The sequence below is a fragment of the Giraffa tippelskirchi genome, chromosome 11 (genome assembly GCF_054371585.1).
Source record: "Giraffa tippelskirchi isolate mGirTip1 chromosome 11, T2T-mGirTip1v1.2.pri, whole genome shotgun sequence".
In the NCBI taxonomy this organism is placed as follows: domain Eukaryota; kingdom Metazoa; phylum Chordata; class Mammalia; order Artiodactyla; family Giraffidae; genus Giraffa; species Giraffa tippelskirchi.
Window position 1 is genome coordinate 116,430,637 of NC_137285.1, and position 26,300 is coordinate 116,456,936.

Consider the following 26,300-nt stretch of genomic DNA (forward strand, 5'->3'; position numbering starts at 1 on the left):
ACTTTAGTCAAAAATGATCAATTAATCTAATCAGCTGCTTCATTTGGGACGGGGTATGTTGTCTGTATCTCATTGCTAGCAGACTCTGGAAATCATATGCATGCAATGAATAATGTAATAAAATGCAGATTTGAAGTGAGATGGATATGCTTCAAAGCACATAAGAACAAGCAGCAGAGCCCAGTTGGAAGATTCAACCAGAGTAAGAGGCATTAGCCTGCATGAGTCAACTCTAGCGTTCATGGGAAGAGAAAGCATTTCACAGTTGGAAACAAACCTGTGCTAGGATGCACTACCTCTACCTCTTCTCTGGGAGAGAAGCCCAGTGTTCACAATCAAAGCACCGTCCCTGCTCTGAGCGACTGGGTCCTGTCTTTCTTGGTCTTCTGTCCCTCCTAGGGATTCTCTGCTCTCATTTTATGGGCCACCACACTGTCTCCTCTCCTTTAATGCAGTCAAGCCCAGGCCTGACAACAGCCCTTTCTTTGGCTCCCTTCAAAACAAAAGACAGGCTGGGACTTCTAACCCTTCCAAACACCAAGAAAGAACAAAAGTAACTGAACACAGAGAGTACATGGAATATAAACAAACTGGTTTACAAAGTACAGGGCTAGAATCCTTATCTAGCTGGTTTGATCTTGGGCCATTGGCAGCTCCCTCCTAATTCGTGAAATCCCAGCAGAAGAGAGGCTGTGCTCAGCTCTCCCTCTGTCCAGCTCTTGGTCAGCAGTGCATGGCAATGGCTGCCCTTCACATCCATCGTCCAAGAGTGTTCTCTTGGTCCTGCTGAATCTGAAAGGCCTTGTTCTCTCTCCCAACCCCTGCTCCCTCTCAGATTCACTTTCTGGTCTTAAGAACATGCCTGGACCTCAGGTGATTGGATACCAGGCATCAGCACACCCTCAGAAGGGTTCTTAGCACATGGTGCAGCTTCACACATTCAGGCTCAGAAGTGTGGCATCATCTTCTCCATAACAACTAACACTGCTATCAGAGAAACTGCCCACTCACAGTCACAGTATCCCTTCCTCACCCGTCACCCAACCCAGACCAATCCCAAGAGCTATTGTCTTGAATGCCAGACAATCCATTCATCCCCAAGTCCCTAACACACACAGTTGCCTGCAGGAACCTCTACTCAAGCACAATTCCCACCACGAAATTAAATTTTGGCATCTCACTAACAAGCAAGTCTGAAGTTGTGAAAAGTTCCATGTCCTATTTAGTGCATTTTAAAAACACTGGGATCACCCCCAGCAGCTAACCCTTTATTTAAGACATTCAACCTCAAACACAAGAGTCTTTGTGTCTGAATCTCTCCTCTATTATTATAATATAATCTGTTCTCAATAATACTTTCTGGAGGATCAGCTTCAATGAACTTTGGGTGAATCAACCCAATATCTTGACTATATTAAAAGAGAGAACATAGGTCTTCTGACATTTATGTAATACACTGAATGAATGTGACTCATAAGATGCAACAGAAAACTGTTGTATTGGCTCCCAGTGTCTCTTCAAAACTGCTCCATGGAGTTAAGATGATATTAGGCAGACTCCTTTGGTCAACTTTAAGTCCCAAGAATAACCTCATTTCAGTCATTTAAATGGCTAGATCCCTGAAATAGTCAAAATGCTGAACTTAAAAAGTTCAACCTTCTACCCATCCCTTCCTGCCTCCACTCAGCTTGGCTTTGCTTCAGGAAGGAAGCCTATAGTGGAGACAGAGTTGACTTCTTGCTATCTGTCACTCGTGCCCTCCACCAAGCTTAGCCAACGCAGCGCCTGACCTCTCTAGGGCTGGGAAAGGGGACAGAGATTAAGGGTAAGAAAGGTATTACTTCGCTGGTCTTGTTGTGAGCAGGCTCCAGGCCTTAGCAGGGATTTAAGGCTGATTTTTTTTTAATATTTATTTTTGCTAATTTATTTGGTTGTGCCAGGTCTTAGTTGTGGCATGTGGGACCTATTTCCCTGACCAGCAATTGAACCCAGGCCCCCTGAACTGGGAGCTCGGGATCTTAGCCACTGGACGAGGGAAGTCCCCTGACTTTCTGATTTTGTTCAGTGTGGTGTTTTATGGAATCTTCAGAGAACTCCACACCTCTCCCCACCCCCCCACACATACCATTACTGAGGATCTCTCAACTGCAATTCCCTTTGTGAGGTCAAATGCAGCTCTTCTGGCTGGCTACTTATAATTTCTCTCTCAGTCCTTGGGCAGCTGGAAGTGTACCTTCTGTGCTCAGCTTCTGGGTAGTGCTTCTGAGTCTATGACATCTTGTGCCAGCTCTCCTCCTCCTGCCCATACCCAGTTGAAGTGAAATATGCATCTCTGGCCCACTAGTGGTGGGAGGATGGTTCTCGCTCTCATGGCCCCCTGCTCTGATGGCATCAAGCAGTTCAGCAAGATTCTCATTCTTCAGATCCCTCAGGTGGGAGTCACATAACAGTCCACTCACCATGTGCCCAAACTGCAATGTATTGAGCTCCCCACACAGCATCTCCTAGCCCAGGTGAGGGGGAGCAACCTCACCCCTCCCAAGGGAGGAGGAGGTAGAACTCAGAACAACCAAAAATTGATTTCTGAAGGAATTGTATTTCTAATCAATAATTCTATTTCTAACCATTTTTATAGACTTTAATTGGGTAACCAGCTGAGGGTCACGAAGCCTATCTTGCCCTCCTCCTTACCAATCCCTCTAAAGGATGGAGTGAGAGTGAGATTCTTCTAGCTCCAGCAGCTTGTTTTGGGGCCCAGAGAAATACAGCCCAAAAGAAAGACTGTGCCATAGCATCCAACTGTATCTAAATAGAAATGAAAGAATCAAAATGGTGCCAGAAGAAAATAAGCTTCCATTTCCAAATTCTCTCTCCCCTACAGTTATGAAAATAGCCAATAATTTTCACCTTGGCTCATGTGCTCACTGTTTTGCTTTGCTTAACTGCTTCTGAAACAATTATCAGTGGTTTCCCATGTGGAAAAGAAACCAACCAATGCTTTAGCATCCAAGGCAGATACTCTGAGCATTTGATCCCTTTGTACAGAGGGAATTGTTTAATCTTTCTACCCATTGTAAGGCATCTAGAGCTGTCTAGTTCTCAGCAAGTGGCCTGCATATTTCAGGGTCTGTGTGAGCCTCAGGATCTGGAGAAGGCCCTCCTGTCACTTCTCACCTCCTCCATTTGGTGATGCTCAGTATTCTCAGCTTTAGATAGATAGATCGATTGATCGATCCGGGATTAGAAACAGGAAGAAATTCCAGCTTAATGAATGTGTCCAAGGCGTCTCCAGAGAGCTGTAAGAATGGACTCTTCCAAGTGGGCCATCTGACCAAATGTCTTTTCAGTTCAGTTGCTCAGTCGTGTCCAACTCTTTGCGACCCCATAGACTGCAGCACGCCAGGTTTCCCTGTCCATTACCAGCTCCCAGAGCTTGCTCAAACTCAGGTCCATCGAGTCGGTGATGCCATCCAACCATCTTTTCACTGGGCCACAGAAAAAGAGTGGAAAAGTTGAAAGGCAGTCAGGAAGAGAAGAAGGAGGAAGGCCGGGGGGGTGGGGCGGGGGGGGAGAAAGTGAAAGTGAAGTCGCTTAGGTGTGTCTGACTCTTTCAGACCCAGTGGACTGTAGCCTACCAGGCTCCTCCGTCCATGGAATTTTCCAGGCAAGAGTACTGGAGTGGGTTGCCATTGCCTTCTCCAGGGGATCTTCCCAACCCAGGGATTGAACCTGGGTCTCCTGCATTGCAGGCAGACGCTTTACTGTCTGAGCCACCTGGGAAGCCAAGGGTGTAGGGGGTGGGGGACACAGGCAAAAAGCAGAGGTGAGGGGATGAATGGCAAGGGGAGAAGAGAGAAAAGAGTTGAGAAGGGACAGAAAAGTGTGGAGAGACCAGAGAAAGTGGAGGAAGAAATATTTGGGAAGGAAGATTTATTTTAAATTTATATATTTTTTAATTGAAGGATAATTGCTTTATAGAATTTTTTGTTTTCTGTCAAACCTCAACATGAATCAGCCATAGGTATACATATATCCCCTCCCTTTTGAACCTCCCTCCCATCTCCCTCCCCATCCCACCCCTCTAGGTTGATACAGAGCCCCCATTTGAGTTTCCTGAGCCATACAGCAAATTCCTGTTGGCTATCTATTTTACTGGGAAGGAAGATTAATAGGACTGAGAAAATACTTGAATAAGTCACCGTGAGGTTGCCAGAGGCTAGGAGTTCTCTGGAAGCCCCTGGGATGGTTTGAAGTGAGCTCTTGAGGTTACTGGTTCCATGTCGTTTATTATTCAACATCAAGAGTCTTCTAGGAGTTTATCACAGTCCTTCCACTCTGGACATGGTCATATGTGGAACTGAGCACAACAAATTATGCATCTGAATATGGAGGCAGAGGACAGGTTATAACTTGGAGCTGATCACTATATTAGTGACACTAAGTACAGAAAAGATGCTGGGCCAGCATGGATGCATGGGAGTCTGGGTCAGCCAACCTGGATCTCGGGCCTTGGGGGAGTTCAGATGTCAATGACCATCTCATGAATAGATGAGAGCATGTGTGAAAGGCTGAATGATCACACAAATAGAGTGGTCTAGCCCAGTCATTCCTAATATAAAGGTTATGGACTGTTAGCATCAGAATCACCTGTGGAAATGTTTAAACTGTAGACTCTTAGACCATACCTTTGAAGATTTTTAGTCTGTAGTCCTGGGGTATTTTGAATAATTACTGCTAAGCAACTCTGCACAGTTGAGTTTGAGAACCACGGCTCAAGACAACATGAAAAGTATTCCAGACGGAAGTATGGGTTGGGGCATCTTATATGTGTCCAATATACTAAACCCTCCATCTATTTTTTTCATTTGACAGCAAACTTGAAGAACTGGTTCATTTCTTACAAGTCATGTATCCCAAACTGTGTCAGCATTGGCAAGTCATCTGGATGATGGCCGCAGCGATGCTGGTCTTGACTGTCGTGCTGGGGCTCTACGGTTCCCATAACTCTTGCGTAGAGCAGGCCGATGGGTCCCTTGGGAAATCCACGTGCTCGGCAGCCCAACGGGACTCCTGGTGGAGCTCAGGACTCCAGCATGAGCAGCCTACAGAGCAGTAGAAAACCCGACACTCAGGCAGTGCCCTGCTCCAGCACACAGCCTGTCGCCCTTTCCTCAAGCATGACGCGTCAGGCCTGGGCATGGGCATGCCACTGCTGCCGTCAGGGGAACAAGCAGGGGTTCTTTCGCACTTGGCACCCCTGTGGGAGCTATTCACACACAATAGGTGATGTTCCTGGAGGATCAACAAAAAGCATCAGTGGACAAAGAAGTAGCCATCACCAGGGGACTTGAAGAGAAGGGAAGGTGGCTGCGCCAGTTCAGATGGCTGGGGAGAAACAAAATACCTTCCTCACAGGCAAACGTGAAAAGCCCACTCTCCTTGGTTTTCCTCTCTATAATCAATCGGAAATCAGGAACGATTGTGCCTAAGGGCTAACTCTGCCCTGAGGATCAGACCTGGAATTTGGAATAGCAACCTGAGTATCTTCCCATTTCACATCTCATTCTTACTGACTCTCCTTCGGCCTCTCCTCCTCCCCATTGCAGTCAGAGTTTCTCTTTACAGAAGACGGAAAGGTTTCGCAGAAAAATATTTAGGCTGATTTTCGCTCAGCGCTTGAAATGGGAAGATGTAAATTAATACATATGCCTCTACACATACAATACACACACACACAGACACACACACAAAGCAAACACGTGCATGAAGTCAACTATCCTCCAAATGTGTGCTCTGGGTGTGTGTTGGGCATAAAGCCAACCCACAGATTTTCACTATGTGTGTGTCAGTCACCAGGCACTTACCTATTCAGTGAGCTCTCCATATGGATTTATGATGTTTGAGAAACACTGAAAACTCATGACTTGCATGGTGAACTTGCTGGTCTCCATTTCCAGTGTTAATTCTAAGCTGCTATACAGCATGGTAGGGGCTTCCCAGGTGACTCAGTGGTAAAGAATCCACCTGCCAGTGCAGGAGACACAGGTTCGATCCCTGGGTTGGGAAGATCCCCTGGAGGAGGAAATGGCAGCCCACTCCAGTATTCTTGCCTGGACAATCCCATGGACAAAGGAGCCTCCCAGGCTATAGTCCGTGGGGTCTGACAGAGAGTCAGACACGACTGAGCAACTGAGCACACATTCATGCTGACGGCGTGGTCTGTCCCCACTTTGCTCTCTCTGGGAAGGGAGGAAACATGGTGTGCTTCAACCTCGCTGTGCCCCCGTGCAAGTGTGCATCTCTGCCCCAGTGCTCCAGTTTCAGTGGGATTCCCAACCCAAGGGTAGGTCTTGGAGCTTTTCCATTGTTTAGCAGAAAACAACAAATTCCACCTGCAGCTTGACTTCTTGCTCCACCTGGATAGCCACTGCCCGCCTTCTTGCCACATCACATCTGGGGAGTATTGGTCTCTGTGTGGCTTTTATGGTGGTGTCTTTGCTTTTGTTTCGCTGTTGTCACTTGTTTTTGTTCTGACCCCATGTAGAACTTACTATGAGCCAAACACTGGTATTACATAAGGATTCATTCCTTGTGTCCTCAAGAAAAAGAAAAAAAGCTATGACTCTTCCCATTTTCACATAAGGAAACCGAAGCACAAAAACACAAGTAACTTGCCAAGGATACCCGTGGGGTTGGAAGTCAAACCCAGCCAGGCTGGTCCCAGAGGCTATGCTCTTAACTCTACACTAAATTGCCTCTTCCAAAGGTCTTCTATCTGGACATGTTCTGTTTCAGCCCCACACCCCCAGGTGGCCCATTTCTGGTTCCCAAACTAGACTGTTTTCTCATGCTCGTTTTTCTTCTGCTGTGCTCCTCTTTTCTTCTGGTCACTCTTCAGGACCAAGTGCAAAAATCACCCGCTCCATGCAGCTTTAATGGCCTCCCTTCAACTCCACACCAGACCACATTAATAGGTCATACCCTTCTCTGTACTTTCTGGCACTTTTAAAACATTTTCATTACTACTACTAATGAACATTACTACAGTGTATCATAATATTAATAACTTATTTATGTGTCTGTCTTTCCAAGCATTTTTCCTCAAAGACAAGAACCATGTCTTACCCATTCTCTGGGTAAGTGCCTAGCATGGTGGCTGATGCTTGGGAGGGTGTCATTTAATGTTGGTCAGAAGAATGAGTGAGTGTGCAAGGTGGTGGAGAGCAGTCTGGGAACAGCTGACGTTTTGCATACTTCCCAGCACCAGCATCCTCACCGCCACCATCTCAAATGGTGAATGAGAGAAATAACATCTTTATTAGCCTCAACTTATTCTAGTATTTTTTCAATCTACTCTGTGACCTAACAACATCATTTCCAAACTAAAGGGTTGGGCTTGAAGCAACCACTTCTTTCAGAAAGACCCACCTAGATCAGGCCCCCTGGTAAAACAGCTTGTTTTTTTGGGGGGTGGAGGGGGCACCCTTCTCAGTGGCAAGAAAACCACTGTGAGAGAAGTCCAAGCCAGGGTTGACCAAGGATGTGCCATTAAGGTAAAGAGGCGCAGATCAAGGCAGACGGACATTGGATTCATGGATGGATGGTTTGCCCTACCTCTTTAAGGGGGAACAGACACACTGAAGGAGCTTTAGGCCCTCAGAGCCAAAGGCAGGATGTAAACTGAGCTCCAGAGTGTGTGGCTGTGAGACAGGACTCTGGGCTGGCCAGTCTCAGCCTGCCTTGAAGAAGGACCGGGCCGAGCTGACCCATTGCCCACTTGGCCACAGGGTTCCCGCCTTTGTTTCCGGTTGAGACAAAGGCCAGGAGAGGAGCTGCAGTGAGCTCTTGAGCCTCCAGCTGCTTCATAGAAAGGCCTGCAAGAATGCTTCCAGACCAGGCCCTCAGCCAAACGACTCTAAGGGAGGTCAAGGACAAGAAGTGATCAGAAGGAACAAATGAGTAATCACATTACCAAGGGCATTCCTGAAACAGGACTCCTCGGTATTTCTTTAAGGTGAAGATGGACCTAATGCAATTGGAACTGTTGCCAAAGCAGCAGTGAAATGGAGAGAAAACAGGCCCTGTATGTCCAACAGTGAGTGATATTGATCAGAAATAAAAGTTCCCTTCATTCACCATGCCTCTGAGGTCTGACATTTCTGCTTGGCCCTAGGACTCTGTTGTTGGTGCCGCTATGTCCCCTCCTGAAGGACCTTCACTTTCTGTGTCACTCCCGTGTACAGCCTGGTGGAGTAAGAGGAGAGGGAGATGTGGGGTTTATGTATCACTGGCTGGCGGTTCCTAATGTTGTTAAACCTCACACAGGTGTGCTAGCATTGAACTATAGAGTGTCACGTACCTGAGTTTGAAAATAAAAGCACATTTCCAAACCTTTGGCAGCAGCCGAATGCCTCCTCATTTTGTGGAGCTGAGTCAGAACCTTGCCCAACCCTGAACTAGAATCTACCTTTGGGTGACAGCGCCTCCCAGGTCCCCAGTCCTTGGGTGACCAGATCCCTTCCAGGGGCTGGATTGATTCCTCTGCTTCTCATCCTCACTCCTGACCCTAGTTTCCCACATCTTCCTGGTCTATGTGTTTTTTTTTAATATACATTTTTCTGTGATAGAGACTGCTATGTTTTCACCAATCTGATTTCTATAGCTAGACAATCTTTTTTCGTCTTTTCTTGCAGCAAGGGGCAGGCAAATGTGAACCTTCCAGATCCAGTTTCCTGAACAGACTCTCCTGCCTAGTACCTTATATTCCCTGTAGTCCCCTTTCTGCCTGCCAGATTCAGAGCATTCAATTCAGAACCTGAGGTCCAAGAAGTTGGTGGCACCACTAAGTAGCAGCTGAGCCTTCATATGGGCATTCACAGAATTCAACTGACATAAGCAAGAAATAAGATTTTAGCATATTAAGCCACAGAAATTCAGGAATGTTTATTATAGCAGTTAGCCTACCCTGACTAACACATACAGAAGCATAAATAGGGAACTTCAAGAACAAATTTTCAAAATAGGAGACACTGACTTAGCAGTCAAGTGGCAGGAAACCAGAATACTGATATCAGGGACTGGAAATATGGTGACCTGTGCTGTGAAGAAAACAAAAATAATAGGTAAAGTCTTACCCATGATAACTTAAAAAATAGTCCATGGGCATATTTTTATAGCTCTAGGACAAGTGGCTGAAAAGAATCAGAGTACTGAAGTATGTGAACCCTTTTTGGCTGACTTTTGAGAGAGATTGCAAGAAAAAGAAGTACTCAGGAACAAAGTGGATAAATTGAAACAGAAAGGAAAAAGAAGACAGAGTTGTTAGACTGAAGGGTTAGAAAACCTGACTGCTTCTAAAGCCCAATTAGACTGAAAAGAGCTTTGAGTGAAAAAGAACAGGTAAAACTTTTTAGTTGAATTCAGATCAGACCAGCCCTATGGTAAAGGTCAGAGCTAGGATATGGTCCTTCCATCTGTGGTTTCAAATGAACTCAACAGCCACCACTAAATTAGAGAGAGGGGCATGGGGCTGAGACCAAAAAAACAAAAAGAAAAATACATCTTGAGAATTATGACTGGGAAAGGATTTGGGGTATGATTACTGGCACGTGAAATCAAATGGAAGCAAATAGACTCGAATCCTAAGTTTGGGAAGGAGTAGTATTTACAAAGAGATACAAGCCACGACTAAAAACTCCTTCAATTGTTAAGTTAGAAAACAACTTTTGACATCCTAAGCTTACATCAGCAGAAAGCAGACTGTACAAGCTGTGCTACCCCCAAGAAGCCTTGGGGGAATTTGTAATTCCCACTACAAATGTGGCCAAGGAAGATTCTATCCAATGAAGAGTCAAAGAGAACAGTAGACATGGGACGTGGGCCTTTCTCCTAGGAAGCAGAATCAGGATCTAAATGAAGGTAGGGCACTATGGTTGACAGAATTTCTAAAGTACCTCCCCTCAAGATGTCCCCTACACCTCACTTCCTGGAACTTTTGAACATGAGACATCACTCCTATTATGTTGCATAGTGCTGTTGACCTTGAATAGGGAGATCCTTTCATAGTTCTCTTTTCCTTTCCTGTCTTCCTTCCTTCTTCCTCTTTGTAATACTTTATCACATGCTTGAAGGCTAACTCTCTTTCAGGTGTGATGCTAGCTTTAAGGATAATGATGAAGAGGACACAATTCCTGTTTTCCTGTCTCCCTGGCTCCATGGTGATAGAGTCATGTATGTTTCTGAGGTCGCTGTGGCCTAGGTCTTGTGCTCACCCAAGTAATGAGGTCTAAACTACAGCTATTTAAGGTATATTAAGGTAAGTCCCCTGGTCTCTGGACTTCTCAGGTGGCGCTAGTGGTAAAGAATCCACCAGCCAATGCAGGAGATGCAAGAGATACTGGTTGGATCCCTGGGTCAGGAAGATGCCCTAGAGGAGGCATGGCAACCCACTCCAATATTCTTGCCTGGAAAATTCCATGGACAGAAGAACCTGGCAGGCTACAGTCCAGGGGGCTGCAAAGAGTCCAACATGACTGAGTGAGCACAAACAAACCCTATTTACATAGAAGTGCTCTATGCCTGTGCAGAGCAGATTCTCCTTTCATACTGGTATCTTCCACACCAATATCTAACTTCGTGACCAATACTATTTGTACAGGAAAGAACTAGTTACCCATACACTACTCCTCTTTTTTTTTTTTTGGCCACACTCGAGTCACATGGGATCTTAGTTCCCCAACCAAAAATCCAACCCTCGTCCCCTGCATTGGAAGCATGGTATCTTAAACACTGGAACCACCAGGGAAGTCCCCATACACTGTTCCTGAAAATGACATTCCTTTTGGAGAAAACTAATAACCTTTTGTTCAAGGCATTACTCTCAAGCCAGAATTCCATAATTACCGTGGAAGACAAACCACTGAAACTAGCTGGGAAAAGAGAGCATGCAGACTACTCGTACACGTGCAGAAAAATCTCACACTCATCAAACAAAAAAGGGGAAGTCTGAGTTGAATTTTCACCTACCAGAATATGAGAAGTTATTAAAGAGAAAGTTATTATACAAAGGATCTCTGTGGTGATTACTATTGTAAAATATTACTGATTTTATAAATTGCCACCCTAGTGTTTTGTATGAATCTTCAATGTGTCTGATTTCTTTGAAGCTGGAATCACTGATAGTGGGGTAGAAATTTCAAATGATAAAGAAATCTCGAAAGGGAGCATGAGGCTTCTGTCCTTTGTATTTAAATAATCATTTGTTTTCATGAGTCTTAACCTCATTTCCTGACAGATCACAAGGATATGCAATTGGGGGATTAAAAAAAAAAACCCACTGATGGTAGGAAAAAAAGAAGCACAATCCATCTTCAGTCCCCTTTAGAGACAGAGACATTCCTATGAGTATATAAATGAACAGCTACACAGACAGTAACAATGAACCAGATAGGAACTGAGCTGGTGGGAGACATGGGTGGTGGCAGAGGATATGAGAATTGGGGAAACCTCCAGCGGTTCACCCTGTGCTATCTGCCTTCCTCGTTTGTGTTTTCTGAGTCAGCATTAGCTAAATTTTCCAGAAAGCCTTCCACAAAGTACAGCCTGGGCTTTCAAGGACGTCACTCATTTCCCCCTAGTGACCTTGACAAGTCAGAAGCTTGAAAGCAGGGAAATCCGGATGTCTCGGTTATGAAGCAGAGCAGTGGGGGCCCCACATATTTCCAGAAGTCTCCATCCACTGGTGATTATTGTCTGCCTTTGATACTACCAGTGCTCATCTGACCTGCTTCTCTGGCTCTGAAGGTGCTGGCACAATGGCCAAGTTCTTCAGTCTGGGGTTGCTTCTTGCCTCCATCTGGACCACAAGGCTCCTGGTCCAAGGCTCTCTCCACTCAGAAGGTAAGATTCTTACTAGATGGCCAGCCTGAGGCAAGACAAGATGCTGCATATTGTCCTAAGTCTACTAAGTTCTTGTTTGAATTTCTGGGGTGGGGGTGGCCCTCAGTGTCAACAGAAGATCTCATTGGTAGGATTGTTCTGGCAGAAATGTTTTCACCATATTGTCAGCTTTAACAAAATGATTCTCACTTACCTTTATGTTATCCTGACTTTTATTTTTGGCTATAGGATATTTTTAATGAAAATACTTTGACACAATGAAGAGAGATCACTTGATTTAAAAAGTGCTTCATTGAAGGAGCAAAGAATGATTGTGGAAAATTTTAAGCAATCATGAAGCCTGGGAAATGGTTAACTTTCACAGAATATTGGCCTGTTTTATGTCTTTGGAAGTGTCAATGTGATTGTTTTAATTTTAGTTTTACTACACTATCATGGGATGCATACATTTTTAATATGCAGTAAACAGCAAACTAACTGAAAAAAAAAAAACTGAAAAAAATACAAGTTTGAAAATTAGCTATCAACTCCCTACCAAAGGAATGACTTAAATGATTTCTGGGCTTTTGAGATGCCTAACCGGTAACTTCACTCTGCATTGTAGGCAAAAAAAAAAAAAAAAATGTGACCACAAATCACTCATTAGAGCTCTGGGCAAATGAAAATATGAGCACTTTAAAAGGAAAATTATGTGTTCCTCTGTTGGGAGATGCCCTGAAGTATAAACTATGTTGGGAATAGACATCCAGACTTGATTCAGATATTGTTGCATTCCATTTTATAAAGGTTAGAGTTACAGGATTGATTTTTGTTTTCAAATGCCAAAATATGTTACTTTCAAATAAAGTAACAAACTTATTTGACATCCCCCTGGGGAGACTCTTCACTTTTCCCCAAAATACTGCCAGTAATACTCAAACTATTATGGAAATTGTTCTTTGACCCTGATTCATCACACTCTTTGGACCATCCTCAATAATGGCAAAATTTTCCTAAGGAAATTAAAATTTTGTAAACAACTGAAAGTTATCCAGAGCCATGATTAGGGAGTAGGTGCTTGATGAAGGTAAGTGGATGGGAATGGGCACTAGTATTTTTGAGGGCCTATTTTTATATATTGTATATATAGTATGTAAAATATATATAAAAGAAATATATGTGTATATATTTCTTAAGAACACATTTTATAGATGAAGGAACTGGCCCAGTGAGGCCAAGCAACTTGCCTAATGTCATAAAAGCAGTAAATAATAAAGCTTGGGTCTGAAGTCAGCTCTGTCTGATTCCTAGGTATATACTCTTTCTACTACACTTGCAATTTTCTAAGAAAGCTTAAGGAAGTGGTTACTGGAGGATCCCTTAGGTTCCAGCTCCCTGTTTTTGTCCTTACATAGGAAAGCATAAAATCTATGAATATTTGTCAACTGCCCACTTATGGACCCAGCCTCCACTAGGTACAAGTTATATATTAAAAATCCTGACAAATATTCTGTAAGGATATAACCATCCCCCTTTTACAGCCGAAAACACTAACTTCCCCAAGGTTACACAGCCAATTAACAAGAGAAGAAATTGTCAAAGCTAGGTCTATTGCGTAGAATAGGTCTATCATTACTCATAACAATAATATTTAGAGTAAAAGTGATGTATGATGAGAGAGCATCAAGACCACTTTACAGTGTAATTAACATACCCTCTCTATAAGTATTCCCAAAGATGTTGCTATAAGCAAGCTTATGAGTTAAACGAGCCAAATTCCAGGACAAATGGTGTGTGGCAAGAGTTCAGTTCTAGCTCTGTGTGGGTGTATCTTCTCCCTGTGGAACAGTGAGAAGCAGAACAGCGTCCTAGTTAAAAACTGAGGTTTTCGTATCAATCACGGTTGGATTTGTGCCTCCGAACTTCCACCTAGTTGCCCTATATCCTTGGGTTGGGAAAGTTGCTTATCTCCCTGAACCTCAATTTTCTGTCAGAAGAGTCAGAGTTTGGCACAGAGTGACATCTACAGATGATAAAAGTTGGAATGAACATTGGCATTAGTATTAATATCAATGTTGGTGTAGGTATTAGCATTAGTGAACACAGTAATAAGAAGGTGTTCTGTCACAAACACTCATAATGAGTGTTGGCTCTCTAGTCTCTCTTTTGGTAAGAACAGAGTCTGGAAGCAAATAAGGTTATCCACAAATGCCATACATGATATTCATTTCCCTTCCCCCAGTCCCCTGCTCCACAGCAAGGTCGCCTGGAGTACTTAGAAATGCTCTTTGCATGTTTGCAAGAAGAAACTTCCTTTAAACACCAATTTAGACAGTGGTCAAACATTTGACTAGGCATCCAATGCACAGATCTGTGTTTAAGCAATTACTCAGGAACTGCCCTTTCATGAACTTTCACGGGTGAAGCCCAGTAGGAATAAAGTACCTAAATGCAATGCAACTTTGCAACTTCATACAGGTCTATAAATCCTAGAATCCAGAGAGAAGGGATCAACAGAACTCTCAGATTCATTAGATTTTAAGTAAGAAATTATTCACATCTTAACTGTTCAATTGCCTCAGCTTTCCCAGGGAGATCAATCGTTAGCAAACTAAAACTAAAGTGCTTTGAAGATGATATAATGAAACTATGTTATTATTTATTGATCACCTACTATGTAACAGGCACTGTGCTAAACACTTTTATTTGAATTAACTCATTTAACTTTCACTACCCTATGCTGTGGGCTTCTCAGTTGGTAAAGCATCTGCCTGTAAGCCAGAAGACCCAGGTTCGATTCCAGGGTTGGGAAGATCCCCTGGAGAAGGAAATGGCAACCCACTCCAGAATTCTTGCCTGGAGAATCCCATGGACAGAGGAGCCTGGTGGGCTACAGTCAATGGAGTTGTAAGAGTCAGATACAACTTAGTGACTAAACCACCATCACCTTATACAGTAGATACTGTTGTTCTTTCAGTTTTCTAAATATGGAAGCTGAGGCTCAAAGAGATGAAGTAACCAGCCTAAATTCACAGAGCTGACAAGCAATCTATGCTAGATTCAAATCCAGGTCTGACTCTAAAACTCCGCTTCCTTTATTTCGTTCCTCTGCCATGCAAGCTTTACTATCTGACTCCTCCAGAAACTTCTGCGTAAGCCTGCCCCCCAATGGTCAGAGACGACCTGCGACTGAGAAAGTTCACATTCTATCATAACAAGTACAACATTTTTCAGCCCATCTCAGAAATAGTGCTGTCTCCAACCCACACTAGTTGGGAGTATTGCTATTATGTTTACGCAGAGCCCTGGATTTCATCTTTCTAAGAGTCTCAGACCCTTCATTTTATAGACTCCAAAAAGGTTTGCAGCAGCTGCATCCCTTAGACGTGCACTTGCCCAGGAACTAGTAGCCAAAGTCTCCATGTAATGAACGAGGCACCCGAACTCAGTGAGGGGGGATGGACTTGGACCCGGGGAGAGGTACAGCATGGATCCATGCAAGCACCTACCTGCCTTATCTGTGTCCTGTTATTTCTGAACTTCAATCCCCGCTGCCGTGTTGACAGTGAGGCTCTACTTAGAAGGAGAGCCCAAGGGCTGAGACAAGGACCGAGGCACACTGAGGGGCTTTGCTATTCCTTTGCAGAACTTTTCATCTCAGGACCATGCAGAATCATGGGGGTCACCCTTGTGACCAAAAAGACACAGCCGCTTCTGAATTTCACAGAAGCCCAGGAGGCCTGTAGGCTCGTGGGACTCACTTTGGCCAGCCAAGACCAGGTTGAAGAAGCACGGAAATTCGGCTTTGAGACTTGCAGGTGAGAAACAGACCCACAGACACTGTGGGAGCTTTGCTGGCTCTGTTTTCTTGTTCAGCAACAAGAGATCTATGTATCCATTCAATTCATGTGTATTCTGTTACAGCTATGGATGGGTTAAAAATCAGTTCGTGGTCATCCCTCGAATTATCTCCAACCCCAAGTGTGGGAAAAGCGGGGTGGGCGTCGTGATTTGGAGAAGTTCACTCAGCAGTAGGCACAGGGCCTACTGTCACAACTCATCTGGTGAGTTAGATCTGCAGTCTCTCTATGTGATGTGTTTTGTCTGGATTTCAATAGCTCTATAACCAGGACTTCTCTGGTGGCTCAGAGGTAAAGAATCTGCCTGCAAAGCAGGAGACGTGGGTCAGATCCCAAGGTCGGGAAGATCCCTTGGCAAAGGAAATGGCAACTCACTCCAGTATTTTTTCCTGGGAAATCCCATGGACAGAGGAGCCTGGTGGGCTACAGTCCATGGGGTCACAAGAGTTGGACATGACTTAGCAGCTAAACCACCACCTCCATGACCAGTCTGAGAAGAGTAAGCCTGAGCAGCAGAAGCAATCTTGGTGATGGCCATTGAATCCTCCCAAGACTGCCTCTTTGACAAGGCTAGAGGTGGCAGTGACCCCCTTAGAGGAAAAATTTAGGGGAAATATGACAGATTGGCAATATAGGGAGAGGGTACCCCTAGAGGCTCCATCCCTTCCTCTCATCCCATAAGATAAACAGGAAGAAGGGAAGGAAACACCCATGGACAAAGCAATATACTAATTTATCTCACTAAACCTTGACAATGTCCATAGGAGGTATGCTTTATCATCCCTATTTTGCAAATGAAAAAGCTTAGGTTAGAGGACGTAAGTACATTTGTCTAAGATTTCCTTACTATGAAGACTCACACACAGATCTCCTTCATTTATCCCACATTCCTTTACAGGAGTGGAAGTTCAAATGCTGCATTAGATGTTTTTAAGAACAAGACCCAATTTTCATTTTATGAAGGAAGGAATTGAAGCTAGAAAATACAACTAATTTGCTCATGGTCATCCCTTTAACCTTGTTGGAAGACCTTGGCTTCCTTAGCCCAAGTGCTTTACCTAAGTAACTTCTCAGAAAGCTTTTCTTTGACTAAACACTTGTTCTCCACTTATCATAAGAACCTCTCATTTATTACTTTTCACACATATTCATAAATCTGACCTTCTAAAGGTCAGTGGCTCAGTGGTCATTCTCTAAGATCCAGGAGGTAAAACTGCACCAGCAATGTTCTGTTGCCTAAAGGCAGCAATTAGATCCAAGAGGTTCTATGAACTATGGGGCCTTGGCCTCAAAAAGTCTTGAGATTTTTCACTCCCCTTACTTCACAGATGAAATGACTATAGCTCAGAATGGAGGTTTGCCTTGTTCAAAGTCTTACAGTGAGCTTCCAGCTATGACTAGAACATAAGCTTTTTACCAACTTTTTTCACTATCCTCCTCTCCCCATCTCATCCACCTATCACTTTTGGCTGGGGAATTGGTGGTTTGTTTGCCTGCTTATATGACAGCCAACTCAAGCCTGTCAGATGGCCTGGCCTTTCAAATGCACCCCCTTCCTCCCAGCTGTCAGTGTGACAAACAAACACCCAGTCCTCTGGACTAAATGAAAAGAAGTCCAGGGAGGTGACTCAGGTTTGCGTGTTCCCTCATGGTTTCATTTTAACTTGTACTTCCATTCTCTATGCTTCCTATATACTTTAAGTTAAATACAGAGGCTTGATTAGACACACAGCAAAAATGCTCAATAGCTTAGATATTGTGTGCTTTAGATCATATCCCAACAAAAGGCACTGAATGTCAGTATATCCCACTATTAATATGCTAACTTTGATCATCTGAATAAGATGGTGACTGCTGGACCTCCCTAATGAACTCAGATTTGTTTTCCCTTTGGCAACGAGGAGGGAACCTCTAGTGTGATATTTTGGCAACATGCAATTACCCCCAATCATCTTTTACCTAATAGTTTAAGCAGACATTGATGATCCTTGCTGGAATCAGTTATATGCAGGGCTACAAAATCTAAATACATTCTTCCTTCTACATCTATTAGCTGGCATTCTTTGATAAAGAAGAACCTCTCTCTTTCACACACACATACACACACACACATCTTCTCCCTCCCCCTAATACTATAATGCATATAGTACTAATACTATAATCACATGGATGCATAGCATTTTACTTAGTCTGTGTGTTCAATATGTTGTCATCAATTTTACAATTATTATTATTTTATTCTTTTTGGTGCTCAAATTGTCCCACATTTGGCAAGTGGAAACCCCTGCTAGTTGACTTTTGTGTCCTTCATCCCATTGGTATTTGAGCAAGTCATTGCTTTCTGTCATAACAACATGTCACAGGCTCATTTTGTACTTCCTTTATCCTAGACACGGAACCAGCCATTTATAGCTATTTCTCCAAGAGACCTTTTTAATGGAGAAGGTTAATTAGAAACCAAGATCTGCATGCAAGTTGTTCTAATTAATACTCTAATTTTCATTACTTCTCAGCCCTTTTTAATGGGAAACTAGGAATATATATGTGTGTGTATATATATACTGGCATCTTTTTTCTCTTACATGGAAAATTATTGTTTTCAATAAATAATATTAATATATTTTCTTATCCTATAATATTTTCAAAATTATAAAAACAACATTATTAAGATAATAAACCTACTGAATGGAATTTGCAGTTCATTTGCATTTCTTTTAGTCCTCAGAAGGTATCTCTCTGAGAATGTACTGTCAGAGCATTATATATAAAAGTGACTTGAGAAAAATTGCTACCCTTTTAAAATAAATTAGGTTCACTTGCTTCTGTTTGCCATCTTTGTGAGGATCAGAGTTACCCTAGCCCTCATCTTACCACTGACCTGGATTTATCTTATGCTTCTTTGTTTTTGTAACTTTCTCTTTTATTGCTATCTTATAGGCTCTGAGGATCAGAGTAACCTGAAACCTGACCCCAAACTTTATCTTCTTACTGCCATCTTTGTGAGCTTTGGGAATCAGACCAAAGTGCTTTTAATGCTCGGCATGCACCATGTGTTTCATGCTGTTCCTTCTGCCACAATGCTTATCCTCTCATCACCTAGCTGACTTGTACTCTTTATTCAAGTCTGAATAAAGACTTCCTTCTTCAGGAAGACTTTCTGTACCCCTGATTTACTAATCTTTCCTCTTGGACACCAACCACACTGTGTTTAATAATCTATCAAAGAATTTGGCATATTCTAGAGAAATTATATTTACTGTCTGGAGGGAAGAAGACCCAGGTCCTATCACTTCAGGGTGAGACACACTGTGCCCTCAGCTGGTAAGGCACCAGATTGCTGTTGCTCCCTCAACATGGTAGCCTTCTTGCCTAACCTTAATGAACAGGGAGGCAAAGGAAACCAGTTCTTAGAGATCTTACAGATAATGTCATAGATTATGCTAGGCCCTACACATTTACTGTCTCATTACTCCTTGGTGAAATCACACAAGGGTACCACTACTACTTTCCAGGAGAAGTAACTTATGCCTAAAGTGTGCTCTGCTGTGTCAGCAGTCACTAAGGGACAGAGCTAGGATTTAAAACTTGGGCCTTGGGTGACTTCCTGTCACCTTTGCTGGTGATTACCACATGATAGTAACATACCAGGCCCAGGGTCCTTCACATGAATATGTTTTCAAAGTTCCCCAGGTGATTCTAACCTGCAGTCAGAGTTGAGAATCATTTCTCTCGCCAAGATCTCTAAGATGTAAGTTCTAGAATTCCAGACACTCTGGATTCTCCCATTTCTGTACAATTGCAATAACCTCTTTGTTGGCTCCTGAAAATTAAGTAAAAATGACCATATTTCCTCTCTCATCTCTATTTCATCCTCCACACACCTTCACTGATGATCATGTCACTCCTCTGCTCCATAGCTTTGGGTGGCTTCCCATCTGAGAATCTAATGTGAAATATGAAGACTTTTATCACATGAAACTGGGTGTAGATGAAAAGTTCTATGTATCATTTGGAAAGTTTGCTGACTCCAGTTGAAAACTTCTTCTCCTACAGAACAAATTTCAAATTCTTTACCATGGTAGTTTTAACTCTTGCTACTCTGGCTCCCACCTATCTTCCCAGTCTCATCTCCTCCTTGCAGTCTTTCACGTTCCCAATATAGACACACCCTACACACCAGCCACATTGTGTGCCCTGCCATTTTCTGACATGCCTACACTTTCAAATTTCTGGAATCTTGGGTCACGCTATTTCGACTAATTGGGATATCCTATTCCCTCTTCCATATTAGAGGAGCTGGAGCTCTATCCCAGCCATACTGGCCTTCTTACCATCAAACATGCTGAGATTATTCACTTTCTGGCCCTTGAACTTCCTGTTCTCTTTACTTGGAATGCTGTTGCCCAAGATCTTCAATGACTCACTACTTTTATCATTCAGGTTCCAGATTAAGTATCACCTCCCCAAGGAGACTTACTCTTATCACCTTATCCAAAGTATCTGTTCCCATTCTTGCCTCTTCCAGTTTGATCCTGTTTAATTATCCTCTCAACAATTATCATCTTCTGAAATTTCTGGCTTATTCTGTGCTTTTTTATTATCTATATCCTTCTTTCCAATAACATACAAGCCCCTTATGAGCAAGCACTTTGTCTTATTTGCACCATGTCCCTAGTGCCTAGCACAGAGTTGGAGCTCAATAAATATTTGTTGAATGAGCACATTAACCCTCCACATGCTCTTTATACCATCTCATCTGTGAATCCCCAGTTATCTCCCCCTACTCTCATCAAAATACTTCTCCAGGAAACAAATCACCCCTTATTTGATGCTGTAGTCTCAGTTCCAAGCACAGTATATCGTGTTCAGTATGCTTTTCCCCCTGATATTTAAAACTGTTCATTTTTTGAAGGAAGAACTTAGCGTGTGCTCAAGAATGGAAAATGTAGCTAAAAATCTAGGGCAGCATTGGTGGTATAGTGGTGAGCAGAGCTGCCTTACAAAGTCCAGGGCAGAGGTCAAGGATGATGCCTATTCGAATAGAGGTCTTTTCAAAGTAAAAAGAATAGTATAAAACACTGACTGAATGCATGTGGGGTCAAAATGTTTTATCACATTCACCAGAGATTTGGTTGGTAATTTTTACTTAATTTTAAAAAATAATAGAACAACTTTTCCTTTATGGCTAACATTCTAGCCGATGCTACCCACTCTCACAAATAACTAGGGATTTAAAAGAGATACAAATGCATGTTGGAATATGCATACATGTCTCTAACACTTACTGGCTACATGACTTTGGGCAAGGTATTCAATTTCTCTGAATTTCAGTTTCTCCTGTACAAATGAGGGTTTTATAAAATTGTAAATGAAGTACCATGGTTGACTCAAGAGTAACATATTCATCTAACGCTAGTTTCCTCTCTACCAAATTCAACAGATGGGAGAGAAAACCAACATCCTTCCTCTGTCCCCCACCTCCTTTAAAAACATTTTTTTTTCAATGAACACGGAACAATCTGGTTTTAGTAGATCTTTGTCCTGAAGTGCTGTCATGTATGTATGTTTGGCCTCCCCATCTACTCCTTTCTTCATTTCACATTTCCTTCCTTCCTTTGATCATCAAATATTGAGCATGTACTATGTGCCAGGCATAGTGCACAGACCATGATGACCAAGACAGACAGGAGTCTTGTTCCAGGGAGCTCATGGCCCAGTGGGGAGCAGTGTAGTGAGAATCATGACAAAGGAAATACAAGGAGGTACAAGACTGCAAGTCTAGGGATCCAGACTGGCCTTCAAGTCTGTCTAAGAAAGAGATAGTCAGTCTGAGACCTAAAGGACAAGGAAAAGCTTAATAAAAAGGGGCTTATTACAGATGAAGAAAGCATCCTGGTCAAAGACTTGAATGTGAGAGAAAGCTCATCAAAGAACTGAAGGAACTCCATTATGGCAGGGGAATGAGAGAAAGACTGATCAAGTGAGTCAGGCCATGTCAGCAGGCGCCAGGTCATGAAGGCCCTCATAGGCCATGCAGTATGGTAAGGGAAGGATTCTAAAGAAGAAAGTGATATGATTAGATTCACATTTTTGTAAGACCATTCCAGTTACAGTATAAAGAGAATGGAGGAAAGTAAGATCAGAGGCAGACAGACCACTTAGGAGGCTATTTCAATACGTACTTCTTATTTTACTTTTCCCTCCCTGGACAGATACGTGGATTAACTCATGCTTTCCAGAAATTATCACCACCGATGATCCCTTATTCAACACTGAAACTGCAACAGACACAACAAAAATGATGATCACAACAAAAATGATGGTCAGTGACAGTACACACTCAGCACTGTCTACTGATGGTCCTGACTATGTTACAACGACTGTGGCTCCCCCTCTGGCTTCCACTTCTACTTCACGGAAAAGAAAATTAATTTGCATAACAGAAGCTTTTATGGAAACTAGCACCATAGCTACAGAAAGAGAATCAGATATTCAGAATAGACCAGCCTTCAAGAATGAAGCTGTTGGGTTTGGAGGTAAAAACTTTCTGTCTGTATTGTGTGTGTGTGTGTATAACAGACAATACATAGAAACTCGGAGAAGGAAATGGCAACCCACTCCAGTATTCTTGCCTGGAGAATCCCATGGACAGAGGAGCCTGGTGGGCTGCTGTCCATGGAGTCACACAGAGTTGGACACGACTGAAGCGACTTCGCATGCATGCTTGCATTGGAGAAGGAAATGGCAACCCATCCCAGTGTTCCTGCCTGGAGAATCCCAGGGACAGAGGAGCCTGGTGGGCTGCCGTCTATGGGGTTGCACAGAATCAGACACGACTGAAGCGACTTAGCAGCAGCACCTAGAAACTAGCCTGTATCCAGATTGGGCATTCAGGACCTGACAAATATTAATGCAAATAAAAGCTTAATGCAAATTCAAGTTTCATATAGTAATAGAACTTGAGGTCTCTAGAGAACCTTACTGATTAAACTAAAAATCAGGAGTCTAAAGGGAATCCCTGGTGACTCAGCAATAGAGAATCTGCCTGCATTGCAGGAGATGCAAATTTGATTCCTGGGTCAGGAAGATCCCCTGGTGAAGGAAATGGTAACCCACTTCAGTATTCTTGCCTAGAAAATCCCATGGACAGAGGAGCCCGAGGGGCTAAAGTCCATGGGGTCGCAAAGAGTCAAACACAACTTAATGACTAAACCACCACCACCATGAGTCTAAAATAGATTCACTTTTCAGTAGCTTGGAATAAAATTCTAGTGACAACAGCAAAACACTTTTCTAAGAAGTATATATATATCACCTAAGTCTTCATGGAATTATATTGTATGAGATATCCAGATATCAATGATTTTGAGAAAATGGCCTCCAAATATGAAGAAGTTTTAAGAGGGCCTTAACCAATTATTTTTCTTCTTATACATGTACAAGAATGATATGTAATAAAAATATACATTTAAAAACATAAAATAAGATAGCTTCACTTTTAAAATACAAAGACTTTTCAGAATAAATTACTATCTATTCATATTAGAAGTTTTAAAAATATATCTAGACACCTTAAATGCCTATGACCAATAAGTTGGTTTCCCTATTTAAAAGGAAGGGTCTTGCACTTAATTTGCTCCAAACTTATCATCTTCAAGGCCACAGACAGGAAATGGACTCTGTCATATTGCAACTAACAGAGTAGAGAGTGTGAGAGGCAAGACCAAGGATTCTGTGGGCAAGAAGGAAAGAAGTCCATGTGGGCCTAACGCCCTAAGTGGCCCCTGTGTGGTCACAGAGAAGGCTCTTGCGCTGCTCTGTCTGTGATCTCCATCATGTGTAAGGATGAGTGGGTATGAGACCTGCCCACAGCACTGTCCGTGTGAAGGACCGACAGGCCCTGTCTCTGTCTCCCCCAGGTGTTCCCACAGCCCTGCTGGTGCTCGCCCTCCTCTTCTTTGCTGCCGCAGCTGGCCTCGCCGTTTGCTACGTCAAAAGGTGGGGTTGTTGGCGCATGGTCAGTCTCATCATTTCTGTCGCATCTATACCTTGAGTTTACCTGGGGTTGTTATTAGCATTTCCCTTTTCCAAATGGAGATGGCAGTCTTCTTACACTGTACATGTTCTCCCTCACCTCACTCGCCCTCCCTACCACCCAAACTCCCCTACTATTTCAGCACATGCATGTTATCCAGCTTGAAGATATAGATCAACGGCTGCCCCTTTGAATATCGAGAAATAAAAAGAAAAGATTGGCATCTAGAAGGAAATGGATACGCTTTATTTGATTTTCAATTCTTTGCTTTTGCTGAGAGGGTTTTGAGACCAGGCTAAAGTTTGGCCTGTGAACCTACCATCCCATCTAAATGAATCCATTCAGGTCAGGATGGGTGAAGGTATTTGAGCAGGCATGCATGTGTTAGCATCTCTCTGAAATAAAGGAATCCAGTGTACTATGCCAGTATAGGTCTTTACAAAGTGTTATCTGTTGTTCTATGTGTTATATAGAAATCTCTCATTTTAATTTTGTGTTTATGCCTACAGGTATGTGAAGGCATTCCCTTTTACAAATAAGAACCAGCAGAAGGAAATGATAGAAACTAAAGTAGTAAAAGAGGAGAAGGCTGGTGATAAAAACCCTAATGAGGAATCAAAGAAAATGAATAAAAAACCAGAGGAGCCCAAGAGTCCACCCAAAACCACAGTGCGATGTCTGGAAGCTGAAGTTTAGATGAGCAAGAAATGAGAGGACACACCTCAGGCTTATTTCCTTCCTGATACACATCCTGGTCCCAGATGGGGAGCCTAAAAGGACCAGAGAACCAAGCAAGCAAGTTTACCCTTGGTTCCTGACTAGAGTCAACTCAGGTCTACCTTTCAACTCTGGAGTTCACCAAAGGGAATTCCCTTTTTCTTACTACAGTCCTTTCTGGATCCTACCCTCCTACTTCCAGAGCTTCCTACAACCTTTCTAGCCTGGTTATGTCCTAATAATATCCCAGTGGGAGAAAGGAGCTTGTGCAAAACACCAGGACCTAAACAGCTAAGCAGAACATGTTTGTCAAGTGGCCTTTATGTTGCCTGAGAATAGGTGAGTTGAGAGTCAAGAAACCATTGGGATCAAGGCTTTGCCTATTGATTGACTCTACAGCCCAGATCCTTTCTTCAGCTCTGGAAGGGAAAGACTTTTACGACCTGGCATGTTCTTCTGAGCCAGGCAAGAGTGAAAGAAGGAAGGAAAAGTTTAGCAACTAAAGACATAGATTCCCATGATGTGAGACCTAATCTCTGTAAAGCCAAAATAGAGAAAAAGAACGAGGCTGGGGGTGTTGAGAGCATTTGTCAGTAGGGACTATAATTACAGACAGAGCAAATGTTCATCTCTGAATAATTTGAATTGAAATCACTTATCAGAAGCTACACACACTTACTTTTCTCTCTTGAGCTGCTGCTATTTTCTCTAGAAGAAAATACTGTTACAAGAACCTGCCCCCCCCAAAAAAAAACTCTTACAAATTTCTGTTTTAATCCAAATTACAGAAATTATTAGTGAATAAAATTACTGTGTTAAAAAGCAGCAAAGTTTAATAAACATTTGCTGAATGCCTACTCTATGTCAGGTGCTGTACAAGTTCTTACATTCCATAATTGAATATTATTCATCAACATTTTCATATAGTAGAATCTATGAAGATAATTTTTTCACTGTTAATATCCCAGCTTGTCTACTTCCAAAACCCAATTATTTTTTTCAGAGACTAACCTACTCATTATTTTCTCATTAATTGGCAACCATTATAGCCTTAATTTATTATTAACATACCTAAAAAATACATCATTACCTCTATACGCTTTTTAGATGTCACTACCAAATGTATTGCTAGCTCTCCTTCTTCCAGCAAAAGAAGCCTGGGAGGTGCAGAAATAATTGTGCTGAAAAAATAAAAGCATTTATACAGTTTCTTTGCTCTCTTATTTACACTGAGGCTTTATACCTTCCATGCAATGAAGTCACCTGTTGTTTGCCAAAGTAAGCAACTTTGGTTGTTGAAATATATTGGCAAAGCCAATAGAACCTATGTCATCATGTGGGACTTTACTTGCTTCAGATGGGCTTATTTTAAGTAGGTCAATTATACACACATAAATTAGTCCTTTACTTAGTATTCAGGTCCTACATTCCAATATGTTTCAGAGTTCACAGGAAACTGGGGATTCAGTACCTCTCATTCGTCCTGTTTCTCTAACTTTCTCTCTCTCTATATATAGTCTTTCTTTCTTAGACTGCTAATATCTTCTTCCTCTCATCAGTAACCCCACAATTCCATGATCCTTTCAGCTCAGAGGCCATAACCTGTTGGCATAGTCTTTCATGGTTGGCCCACAGAGAATTCTCTTAAAATTAGGTTTAATTGCCAAGAATTAAACATCAAGAGATTTCATATTTATACTTCTCTTCCCTTGAAAACTGGCAAGATCCGGAACTAGAGAATGCTTACTGCCTCATAGTTTCCGCAGTTGCTGATCCTGAGCTGTGGCTGCCCCCTTAAGTGGACGATGCTC

General features: G+C 42.7%; 2 protein-coding genes, 1 long non-coding RNA gene and 1 other non-coding gene across 17 annotated transcripts in view; 2 read left to right on the forward strand and 2 right to left on the reverse strand.

The window, feature by feature from the left end:
• The window catches only part of IRAG1 (inositol 1,4,5-triphosphate receptor associated 1), a 120,608-nt gene extending 112,218 nt beyond the window's left edge, over window positions 1-8,390 (forward strand). For all 14 annotated transcript variants that reach the window (XM_081545294.1, XM_081545299.1, XM_081545287.1 and 11 more), the window contains one exon: window positions 4,873-8,390. In XM_081545294.1, the coding sequence (XP_081401420.1) occupies window positions 4,873-5,116 (244 nt within the window). In that variant the 3' untranslated portion in view covers window positions 5,117-8,390. The remainder of the gene's footprint in view (window positions 1-4,872) is intronic.
• Window positions 1-26,300, reverse strand: part of LOC145527383 (uncharacterized) — a 60,313-nt gene that overhangs the window by 11,174 nt on the left and 22,839 nt on the right. Inside the window, exons 4-7 of the long non-coding RNA XR_014069721.1 lie at window positions 4,686-5,102; window positions 4,200-4,379; window positions 3,730-3,774; window positions 3,175-3,485 (exon numbers count right to left, since the gene is read on the reverse strand). This is a non-coding gene — a long non-coding RNA (uncharacterized LOC145527383). The remainder of the gene's footprint in view (window positions 1-3,174; window positions 3,486-3,729; window positions 3,775-4,199; window positions 4,380-4,685; window positions 5,103-26,300) is intronic.
• TRNAC-GCA (transfer RNA cysteine (anticodon GCA)) lies at window positions 3,709-3,780 on the reverse strand. Its single transcript has one exon. It is a non-coding gene; the product is annotated as a tRNA-Cys (tRNA).
• LYVE1 (lymphatic vessel endothelial hyaluronan receptor 1) lies at window positions 11,685-25,698 on the forward strand. Its single transcript, XM_081545311.1, has 6 exons — window positions 11,685-11,898; window positions 15,524-15,695; window positions 15,802-15,941; window positions 21,950-22,273; window positions 23,657-23,735; window positions 24,282-25,698. Exons 1-6 carry the CDS (start codon window positions 11,814-11,816, stop codon window positions 24,466-24,468), a joined length of 987 nt encoding a protein of 328 aa, XP_081401437.1. The 5' UTR covers window positions 11,685-11,813; the 3' UTR covers window positions 24,469-25,698.

Bases quoted from the DNA above. Each gene is read 5' to 3' on its own strand.
- LYVE1 (XM_081545311.1), top strand. From the start codon at position 11,814: ATGGCCAAGTTCTTCAGTCTGGGGTTGCTTCTTGCCTCCATCTGGACC. The intron at 15,696-15,801 runs GTGAGAAACAGA...ATTCTGTTACAG, and splicing joins TTCGGCTTTGAGACTTGCAG to CTATGGATGGGTTAAAAATC. The intron at 15,942-21,949 runs GTGAGTTAGATC...CTCCCTGGACAG, and splicing joins CTACTGTCACAACTCATCTG to ATACGTGGATTAACTCATGC.